Below are 12,003 nucleotides of genomic sequence, written 5' to 3'. Positions count from 1 at the left end.
AATGTCTTTTGGCGATGATTAATATTTCCGCCCTTTCTTGTTGGATTTTGTATATGTTAGTGGCGATGTAGTTTCCGCCTTTGTTGACTTAGTTTGTATGAACTAAAGATGACTTAACCGTTTATATGCATTGTGTTATTCAGGAAATTGTGAATTAGGTTAAGTTATCATTCGATAACGATAAGTTGATTTTCCGCATTTGAGTTACTTAAAGTGATGTCCTGGAAAATGAAGGTTTTAAAAAGGAAACAATTTTATACAATCTCTTTATTCAAAAAAAAATTTACTCATTTCTCTGCAATGTTTTTGAGAAGTATTTTTCGGGGCGTTACATGGTTCGGCAATTTGCCTACGTCCACCGCTGAAGAGCAACAATGATTATTCCACTATGATAAAAGAGAACTACAGTGTTTCACTCACTTCACAAAACCTAAGTACACCCATTTTCACTCCCACTCGAGTATTTCTCACACAATTAGAACAAGAGAACAAGAAGAGAGAATATGCACTAAGCTAAGTATTTGGTGCATCTTTCAATGGCATGGAACACTCTTATTTATAGCCAAAGCTCTTGAAGATTATGTGGTCAAAGGGAAAATAGCATTAACGTTGGTTTCACGATAGCCACTTCTTTTTACTTGGCTAGAAATTCTCTCTTTCTTCAAGATGATCTTTAGCCATTTCTTTTTTGTTTGGCTCAAGAAAGTCTTTTCTTTTAGCCAATATTCAATAACAAGTATGACTTGAATCGTGTGTATATATATTAATTATTATATACACATATTTTTATAGTAATTTATTAATATAATACATATTAAAATTATATCTATATGTATACACGTTACATATATCAGTATTGTTTGAGTTGATGAGATGTATATATTTAAGCTTGTTAACTCATTGTCTTCGCATGAGGGCTATAATCTACATCCATCCATTCTTAAGATATTTTTATTCTCATTTGCTACTATGAGATTTTTATTTTTTAAGAATACTTCTTAAATATCAACATTCTTGTCTTTATTTTTATAAGAAAATCTATGGGCCCAAAGAGAATTGATAAGAAATAAAGCATTTGTTTATTACAAAATATAAAATGTTTGATAAACTATGAGGTTCAAATTTGTGGAAAATAGATATTATTCTTAATTTATAAAAATATATAATTAATTATAAAATAATATATATGACATAAATAAGAATGAAATTGATGTCCTCATATGGAGATGAACACATTCTTCTTATTTTGATTAACTGGTGGGTTTAATTTTTACATTAGTTAATTTTCAATGAAAATGAGTTTATTAAGCCAAACCTTGGTAAGGAGATCATTAACCCATCAAGGAAGAAGGGGAGGGGCAATTAATATCAATTTAATTAAACAAAAGGAGTAAATGTTGATGGTTGTTATTGTGTGAAGATCCTAGTTTTCAGTATGGCCAATCTTATACTTTTATAGAAAATTATGACTAGAGGCAATGAACACTGTTATTACATTGTGTGAGCTATAATTTTGGCTATCCATAAACTTATGGTGTTCTTATAGCCTGTAAATTAACTCACTTCCATGGTTTATCCTTATATCCTTCTAGAGTACCATGCTTAATTTCAGTTTCAAATTTTCCCCCAGAAATTTTTTGTTGCCTATTTAGTCTAACCCTAGATATATCAATAGAACTAGCATATTGATAATCAACAAAGTTGATAGTTTGATATTGTAAGTAGTGATGGGTAGCCTATTGCTGAATCAAATCAAGAAGCAGACAACAAGTTTCATACAAGAAAAGTACAAATCTGCTAGGATCACCTTCACTGATGTTACTGAAGTTGAATTGTAAGTGTTTGTGTGTGTCTATATTTATATATTAATATATATACATATACATATACACATACATAGATATATATATATAAAGAGAGAGGAGTGGTTTGTTATGTGAGTGACAGGAACAAATCTTTTGATCATCATTTATATAAGGCTTTGGTTAGGAAATTAATATATATATATATATAATTATGTGCTTTACATACTCAAATTTCTAGTGAATAATTTGTTGATTCATTTTTCTTATCCAAAAAAATTGTTAATTTGTTTTTAGTTATGGTTTTCTAATGAATTGGCTAATCCGGATTCAAAAGGGTATAACATATAATACTACTACATCATTAGGCTAGCTGAGGAAGCAACAAATAAGGATGATTGTAGCCCTGATGCAAAGACAATGACTAGAATTGCAGATGCATCATTTGATGTAGATGAATATTGGAGGGTTGTTGATGTTCTTCATAGAAGGTATGCTTCTTCAGTGCATTTTTTATTAAATCTTTTAAGATGGCATATTAAGCATTTCAAGTTTACAATGCTACTTCTCTGAAGTTATATCTTATTGCTATTTACTATTTTATTCAAACTGCAGGTTGTACACCATAGATTGGGTTCAATGGAGGCAATCTTACAAAGCACTGATTCTTCTTGAATTCTTGCTAACTCATGGTCCTGAAGAATTTGCTCTTGAGTTTCAATGTGATGTGGAAATTATTGAAGAACTAGGAAGGTTTACACATATTGATGGAAGAGGGTAATCTCTCAAAATCTAGACCCCATATATTAATAATTATGAATGTGACTTTTGCTTTCATTCTATTTATTTCCTGGTGAACGTAACCCATAATTTCATACTATTTCTTATGTCCAGAAGATTTGTACAAGAAATAATGAAAAGAACTTTATAATGTTTTCCCACTATTTTGTGTATGAACATTTTAAAATAGGAAACAACATTCACAATCATTACCAACCTTTAACAAGACATTGATCTAATGTTTTAAGATCTTATTAGATATTCAGATCGACCAAAATATTAAATATTCGATAATTATAAATGATACTTATTGACAGTCACACACCAATAAAACCTTACCATACTAATTTACTTAATTGTAAACTATACTTATTGACCAAATATTTGTGGTTAAAAGAAAACAGGAACCATGAATCAATTTACTTAATTTATTTCAGGTTTGACTGGGGAGCTAGAGTGCAAAAGCTATCAGACCAAGTACTCAAACTTTTAGAAGGTGGAGAGAATCTAAGACAAGCACGTTTGAAGGCTCTGAGATTAACAACTGAAATTCAAACAGGTTTTGGAAGTTCGGTGAACTCTCCTTCATCATCATTATCATCACCCTCTTTTGAAGCATCACCAGGCTCATCATCATTTTGTTCATTTTCTACCAATAGTAGCACTCCTCCTACTCCTACTTTCATGGATTCAAATGAACACCTGATCCTGAACAAACATGACCTTAACAAAGATAGTAACATAGTGTTTCGATCAAAGAATGTGGACAAGAACCACATTTGGAATGGTCGTGTAGGTGATCAAGAGAAAGATGTTTTGGTTGATTCTGATGATGAAAAAGTGGATAAACCAAAAGGGTTTGTTAGTGGAATATACTCAAAGATTGTTGGTAATGCTGATATAGGAGGAAGTTGTGAAAAGATTGGTTATTTCAGATGTGTTTCTGATGTTGGGAATGGGACTAGGGGAACTGATAAAAAGAAATTCGATCGCCAAAATTCACTTTGGTTCTAGAGGGAAATAAGTTGTCAATTTGAGAATGGGCATATCCCAAACATGTTATTAGTGTGTATTTAAATAAATGATAAATAATAATAAACAAGGTATTGGTCTAGGTTATATTGAATTTTCAGATACATCAAACTTTTTATTTTTGATGACAACGTTTATTGGAAGAAATAATTATATATTTCAAAAGAAATTAGTTTATTACTCATAAGTTTGATTATACAAAAAATGATGGATGATATTTGTATAGTATAAAAAATTACAACTTAGACAATATCTTATTTCTTTTCGAAAATATTGTATTATTAAGTAATTTATTTATCTTTTCAATGGGCATGTACAAAATATATCACCATTTTTCTCATGGACTGTAATTATTACTGGCCGAGAGGCTAACAATGTCCTTTTGTCCCGTCTATGAAGTAAAAATACATGTTTTGGATATTTATCCTATTTTTACTTCAAAGTAATTTATTTATGAAAGGAAAAAATCTGTGTTTATTATAAATAATTTAATGTAATATTTAATTTTATTGTCTTTTATTTAATGATTTGACTAATTTTAAAATATTTGTCTAAAATATTGATACACAAAACACCAAATTTTATTAGCAAACGTTCAAAAGGCCCAAGCATTATAACTGGAATTTAACATTTAAGTATTTAGTTTTTTATATGTTTAGTAAATTATTTATCATTCATATATTAATTTTATTTAAAAGTCAATAATAATTAATACATCAATAATTGATGATACATGATTGGTATAAAAACTCTTAGATTGTTAGTGTATAGGCTAATTTATAGTAGATATGAGAAATCTTTAGACAAATCTCATAACTAGGGTCAATGGTGCTCTCTTTGCCTTTTGGAAAGAAATGTTTTGGGTCAAAAATGTATTATTTCATATGTTAGAGTTTGAAAATTGTTTTTATTTTTTTAAAAGTTCAATAATTATATATTTTTTTAATCAATTATAGACACATGGAATGATAATTTTTTTAGACAAAAGATTGTGCTCTCTTACAATTGCCTCAATTCATGTCTCATTTGGTATGATTAAAAATGATTCCATTCATGTATCACTCTTGAAAAAAAAATATTTAAGTTAAAGTATAATAATTAAATATTTTCCTAACTAATTTCAACTGTTAACATATGGAATGACAATTTTTAAGACTAGGGATGGTGTTCTCCTTGTGTCTAAGAAAAATCTTGCTTTGAAGAAGATATAACTTCATGCATCACTTGGTATGATTGAAAATGCTTCACTTCATGTATCATAATTGAAAAATTATATTTAAGTTAAAAATTTAATAATAAAATATTTTTCTAACCAATCATCATTGCTAGTACATGAAATGACAATTTTTAAGACAACGGAAAGTGCTCTCTTGCTTCTTTATTATTTTATGTGTCACTTGGTATAATTAAAATGCATAACTCACTACAAGAAAATATCCTCTTAGCCACGGTTTAAATCGTGGCTATTGCACTAAAAAACCGTAGCAAAAGGGAGTAGCCATGGTTATGCCCAGCAATTAAGGGCATTACAAAATATTAACCACGGTCAATTTATATTATAGCTACGGTCCCAATAAGTGTGGTAACATTTACTTAACCACGACTTAGTTTCCTTTTGCCATGATTTTGACCATAGCTAATTTGTTAATTAAATTCTTTTAACCACAACTCGCTTGTGACAAACTAGTCAAATACAATCTGTGGCAAATGGTTTTTTCCACATTCTACCTATGGCAAATTAGATGTTTTTTAGCCAAAATTTTCATACACCTTCATCTCCTGATGCACTGATTGTTTAACAATCTTTATATTCTATAACATAATGGAAAATTTGTAAATGAAATGAAATATTTGCTAACTTATAATAATAGTAATGTAAGTGTCATACTATATTAAAAAACAAGTCTTATACATATACCAAATATTAAACATTTATAATTCCTAATGATAAATCAAAATGCAAAATAGTGCTCGCAACTTTACTTCCAAAGTTCGCATTTCTTCAACATGTTGACTCCAACCACTAGAACTCAAAAAACTAGAAAAGTTCACTTGATAGGCAAATACCAATGACCAAACCATGCATCCGACCTGAATGTTCATCTCCATAGACTTTTCCAATTGCATCATTAGGATGACCTAATATTTTTAATAGAACACCTGAATTAGCAGCATATTCTTGATCTTGAGGTAAGTTCTCTGATATTTTATCCTATTAATAAGTAAAAAGTCGATATTAATTGAGGTAATACTAAGAAATTGAACAATTACTATAGATAACACATGCAATCAACATATTTATTAAATATTTTGCAAGCTTTGTTGTATTAGCATAACTACAATCAGTTTTGGAACCTTCACTGTATTGACTGAGTTCCGATAATTTGTCTGAGTCATTAACATAAGTCATATAACCAATGATGGAGGTGGCATACCTCTCCTCTTCAATTCCTTCATAAATAAGGATTCTGGTGGTTCTTCTTCTAAAAATACAATCGCAATTATAAATCATTGATTAACAATTCTGTGTTAGTATCATACCCCATGGTTAATAATAATGTTTGGATTCTTTGTTTGCCTTGGAAGTGAAAACAAAGAACTAGGCACTAATTTAAAGCACACAAAAGAAAGGGTGCTAAAGGATATTTATCTCTAGTTTAAACAAAAATGTGTGCAATCATTTCATTTCATATAGTAGTCCCTATAACCGGCATAGAAGATTTGCACTTTACAGGAAGAGTAATGGACCACAAGGACCACAACTTCACTATTAGCCTTCTTTACTCTGTACATTTATGTAAATGTCATGTGGATCTACATAGATATATAAAATCATGTTGCATTCGAAATAAAAATGAAAACTGGCAAAATTGTTAGTTGCCTAATCTCTGCAACATGATGTTTTAAAAGCTCTCGGGTGCAGTGTCATGAGATGGTTTAGATTGGATTATAACCCGAGCTCTTGAAGAAATCTCGATGAATTAAAATCAAAATTGTTAATCATTGATTTATAATTGTATCAACATAAAATTCTAAGGTGTGTTGCAAGTGAGAAAAAGTTCTTAGTCTAGACCATTCAACAGTCATTTTTGCCTAAGTTACAAAATTTAAAATGTTGCTAAAGATAAAATTTATTCAAATTTCAGAGAATAATCTAATGCTCACAACCTATATATTATACTTTCAAAATGCAAAGCCAAAAACACATGTTTTATCTAGGCACCTAGCATTACATATTCAAAAACATTGTAGATTATTCTGGCACCTGTGTATGTTTCTATTTTCCTTTATGTAGCTACACTCTCCCATACCAATACCTGCATCACCATTCAAAAGCAATGCCTCAAATGAAACCCAATAACTAAGAATGGATCATTAATCATTATGTCAACAAGCAAGACTTACCATATGACAATAGCTCAAAAGTACTTTATGTGTTACTGGAAAAAAAATGTATTAAAGTTAAATGTTTAGTAATTAAATATTTTTCTAATCAGTCACAAATACATGAAATGACAATTTTAAGACAACGAGTGGTGCACTCTTGCATTTGTATCACTTTATGTGTAACTTAGTATGATTAAAAATGTATCACTTCATGTGTCACTATTGAAAAATGAATTTAAGTTAAAATTTCAATAATTAAATGTTTTCCTAACCAATCATAGACACGTGAAATGACAATTTTTTAAGGCAAGAAAGGGTGCTCTCTTGCATTTGTATGACTTGATGTGTCATTTTGTATGATTAAAAATGTATCACTTCTTGTATTACTTGATGGATCACAGTTAAAAAATGTATTTAAGTTAGAAGTATAATAACACATGGAATAACATTTTTTAAGACAACAAATGACACTCTTTTTGTTTCTCAAAAACAAATATATTTGTCTAAAAATGTGTCACTTGTATGATTAAAATGTATCATTTCATGTCTAAAGTATTAAAAACTATTTAATTTAAAAGCTTAATAATTGAATATTCTTCTAACCAATTATCTTTGTTGAAACATGGAATGACAATTTTTAAGAAAACGGATGGTGCTCTCTTGTGTTTGTATCACTTCATGTCTTACTTTGCATAATTTAAAATGTGTTACTTCATGTGTTAATGTTGAAAAATATAATCAAGTTAAAAGTTTAATAATTAAATGATTTTCCTAATCAATCACACACAATTGATGGTGTTTTCTTCTTTGTGTATCACTTGGTCGTTAAAAATGTATCACTTCAGGTGTCACTTGATATCCTTATAAATGTATTAATTCATGTACAATTGAGAAAATGTATGGAAGTTAAAAGTTTAATAATTAAATATTTTTCTAACCAATCACAAGTGTGACACATGGAATGACAATTTTTTAAGACAACATATAGTGCTCTCTTTGCTTCTCATAAACAATTCTTATGTCTCAAAAAGTATCAATTCATATGTCATTTGGTATGATTAAAAATGTATTACTTCATGTGTCATTTTTTATAAAAATATATTTAACTTGAAAGTTTAATAATTAAATTTTTTCTAACCAATCATAATTGCTACCACGTGGAATGATAATTTTTTAAGATACTACATGGTACTCTCTTGTGTTTGTATCACTTCATATGTAATTTTTTATGATTGAAAATGTATCACTTCATGGGTCAATATTGAAAAATGTATTTAAGTTAAAAATTTAATAATATAATATTTTTCTAACTAATCAAAGACACATGAAATGATAATTTTTTATACAACAGAAGGTGTTCTCTTGCGTCAGTATCAATTCAGGTGTCACTTGGTATGATTAAAAATATACCACATCATGTGTCACTCTTGAAAAATATTGAAGTTAAAATTTTAATAGTTAAATATTTTTGTAACCAATCATAAGTGCTGACACATGGAATGACTATTTTTTTAAACATAAAATGGAGTTCTCTTAGTGTCTTGAAATCAAATCTTGTTTTCCAAAAAATGTATCACTTGGTATGATTAAAAATGTATCACTTTACGTATGACTGTTGAAAAATGTATTTAAGTTTATGTTTTAATAATTAAATATTTGTCTACTCAATTACAACTTTTGACACATAGAATAACAATTTTTTAAGAGAGTAGGTGGTGCTCTCTTGCATATCATTTCAATGTTCACTTAGTATGATTAAAGATGTATCACATCATGTGTCACTCTTAAAAAATATATTTAAGTTATAACTTTAATAATTAAATATTTTTCTAACCAATCATAATTACTCATACATGGAATGACATTTTTTAACATGAAAGGTGGTGCTCTCTTTGCTTCTCATAAACAAAACTTGTGTCTCAAAAAATGGATCACTTAGTATGATTAAAAATGTATCACTTCATGTGTGACTGTTAAAAAATATATATTTAAGTTATAATTTAATAATTAAATATTTTTCTAATCAATCACAAATATTGACACATAGAATAACAATTATTAAGATAGTAGGTAATGCCCTCTTGTGTCTTTATCACTTTCATGTGTCACATGATATCATTAAAAATATATCACTTCATATGTTATTGTTGAAAAAGTGTATTTAAAGTAAAAGCTTAATAATTAAAAAATTCTAACCTATCAAAGTCATATGGAATGACAACTTTTAAGATAATAAAGTATGCTCTCGTATGTCTATATTACTTCATGTGTCATTTGATATGGTTAATAATGTATCACTTCATGTGTTAGTGTTGGAAAAAATATTTAATGTTAAATTTTAATAATTAAATATTTTTCTAACCAATGAGAGACAAATGAAATGACAATTTTTTAGACAAGAGATGGTGCCCTCTTGTGTTTGTATTAATTCATTGTCACTTGATAAGAATAAAAATATATACAATCATGTGTTCACTATTGAAAAAATATACTTAAATTATGATATTGATGATTAAATAAGTTTATAATTAATCGCAATCGTTGACATATGGAATGACATTTTTTTAACATAGAAGATAGTGCTCTCTTTGTGTCTCGGAAATAAATCTTGTATCCCTAAAAATATATCACTTCATGTATGACTTGATATGAATGAAAATGTATTATCATATGTGATTGTTGAAAAATATATTTAAGTTAAAGGCTTATTAATCAAATATTTTTCTAGAATCAATCACCATAGTTGATACATGAAATAACAATTTTTTTAAGACATTAGATCATGCTCTCTTGCATATGTATCACTTCATGTGTCACTTGATATGATTAAAGATGCATCACTATTACAAGTGTTACTATTAAAAATGTATTAAAAGTAAAAATTTAATAATTAAATATTTTTCTAATAATGGAATGACAATTTTTTCATTTACATTTGGTGTGATTAAAATTGTATCACTTCAAACTTATTAAATATTATTTTCAACAATAAGACATGGAATGACAATTTTTTAAGACAACAGCTACTTCAAACGGGAGTATGGTTAGGAGATTCACATAATGACTTAATCAATAGTGGAACGGCAGTATAAGGAATACTACTTTGCCTCAAACTTATATTTGCAAAAATAAGATGTATGGTAGATTGGTAGGTAAAGATAATGCTTAGAATACTAACATCAAATCACATATTTGCTCATATTTACTGGGTATTATTTTGGCCACTCATTTTAGTGAAATAAATGCAACTACAACACGATTTCAAGCATTAACATTATTACAATGAAAAAACATGCATTATTAAACCACAATGTTTTAAAATATGATTTAATATGTATACATTAAAGTGTTTTTTATACTGTCAGCAAATCATTCATCATTGATTTATTGATCCCTATTGACTTTCAAACAAAAGTAATACAAATCAATAATGAATAATATGATAACCGTATAAAAAAACTTTATATTGTCAATACACACATTTTAGACTCTTTAAAATATACTCCACAACCATAATTACAATCATAATTTAAAACAATTGTGCCTTTATATGGGAGCGATAGGTGTTGAAAGGGACAGTTATATATTCAAAGGGTTAGTTCCTTATCAAAATGTGAAGGAATACATTTGATAGTCGCAAAACCAACCCCATTAATATTTCGCCTAATTGTCTTAACTTTTAACTGCCTTTTATATCCTTGATACATTTTATTAATTATATTATTTTTGTTGTCAAAACATCATATATTAACTATCATTGCCTCTTAAGATGAAGATGATATAAAAAAATTTACATTTTTTATGCATATCTATTATTTAATCATTTTTAATTAAATGAAACCAAAAACAGATTGTGTTGGTCTTATATCAACTTCCCCTCTTTGAGTAGAAAGGAAGAAAGATACGAGATTTAATAGGGCAATTAAAATTCCATCAACTTTATTAATTAAGCATTGAAAATCATTGAGAATAATTATTATTTTTAAATTGAATGAATAAGATATAGGAGAAAGATTCAATCATTAAGTGAAAATTGCGTCCTTTGAGGAGTTAATCTCCATCTTTTCTTAAAGAAATCCAAATTCCTATCAGAATGGGTTCGTTATTTACATTCACAGGTGCAATTGCATGAAACCACAACAATATATTAGTTTGCATTAGAGACATAAAATCAAATTATCCTTACTATAGTTACCACTTGGTATAGCTTCACTATTGTCAACCACTTTTATCATATCCAACAAAAAAAGGAGATGCTAGAAGCCTAGAAACTTCTAAACTACACAACAACCAAGCTTTACTCTCGCTAGGTGGGGTCAGCTACATGGATCAAACAACGTCATAATGATCTATCATAAATCATGTTATAATAGGTTTGAATCTAAATGAGGATGCAAAGAAATCATTCAATTCAATCTACAAGTACAATTTTGTACTTTGCAACTAATGATTATATTATGCAGAAACAAAGCATCTATAACACATGATATGAATGATAAAATATGAAAATAAATCCCCAAAAAAAATAAAACTCCAAAAATTTCAAAACTTTAAATAGTGTTCAAATTAATCCAAGGGTGCAACTGAAATTTGTGATTTGAAACAGATGACAATAAATACAATTATACTATACAGAAACAAAGGATCAATAACACATAATATGGAATATAAAATTGGAAAATAAAATCCCCAAAAATAATAAATATAAAGTAAACATATTTTTCAGTACTTAAATTAAGCTAATACAAACCCCAAATATCATTCTAATTTCTAGAAAAATGGTTTAGATATAATTAGGGTTTCTACTCTAATGTGAGAATGATTGAATGAAACGCAGCGTTTTGATAGGAATAGAGGGAAGAAAGCATAACATACGGAAAAAGAGGAGAGAAAGATTTGAAATTGAAGAGAGTTGAAAGGAAAAGAAAGAAGAAATTTGAATTAAAAAAAAATCAAGATATAACTTATCTCTCCTAACCGGTAAAAATAAAAAATGTGACAT

At 28.1% G+C, this 12,003-nt stretch overlaps 1 protein-coding gene across 1 annotated transcript; it reads left to right on the top strand.

Annotated features, from left to right (window-relative positions):
• Positions 1,529-11,938, top strand: LOC109354079 (epsin-3). Its single transcript, XM_019596437.1, has 5 exons — positions 1,529-1,834; positions 2,171-2,293; positions 2,418-2,579; positions 3,020-3,606; positions 11,927-11,938. Exons 1-4 carry the CDS (start codon positions 1,728-1,730, stop codon positions 3,594-3,596), a joined length of 969 nt encoding a protein of 322 aa, XP_019451982.1. The 5' UTR covers positions 1,529-1,727; the 3' UTR covers positions 3,597-3,606; positions 11,927-11,938.

This window comes from Lupinus angustifolius, chromosome LG08 (genome assembly GCF_001865875.1).
Source record: "Lupinus angustifolius cultivar Tanjil chromosome LG08, LupAngTanjil_v1.0, whole genome shotgun sequence".
In the NCBI taxonomy this organism is placed as follows: domain Eukaryota; kingdom Viridiplantae; phylum Streptophyta; class Magnoliopsida; order Fabales; family Fabaceae; genus Lupinus; species Lupinus angustifolius.
Note: the sequence above shows the minus strand (reverse complement) of the source record. Positions and strands in the feature narration are given on the sequence as shown.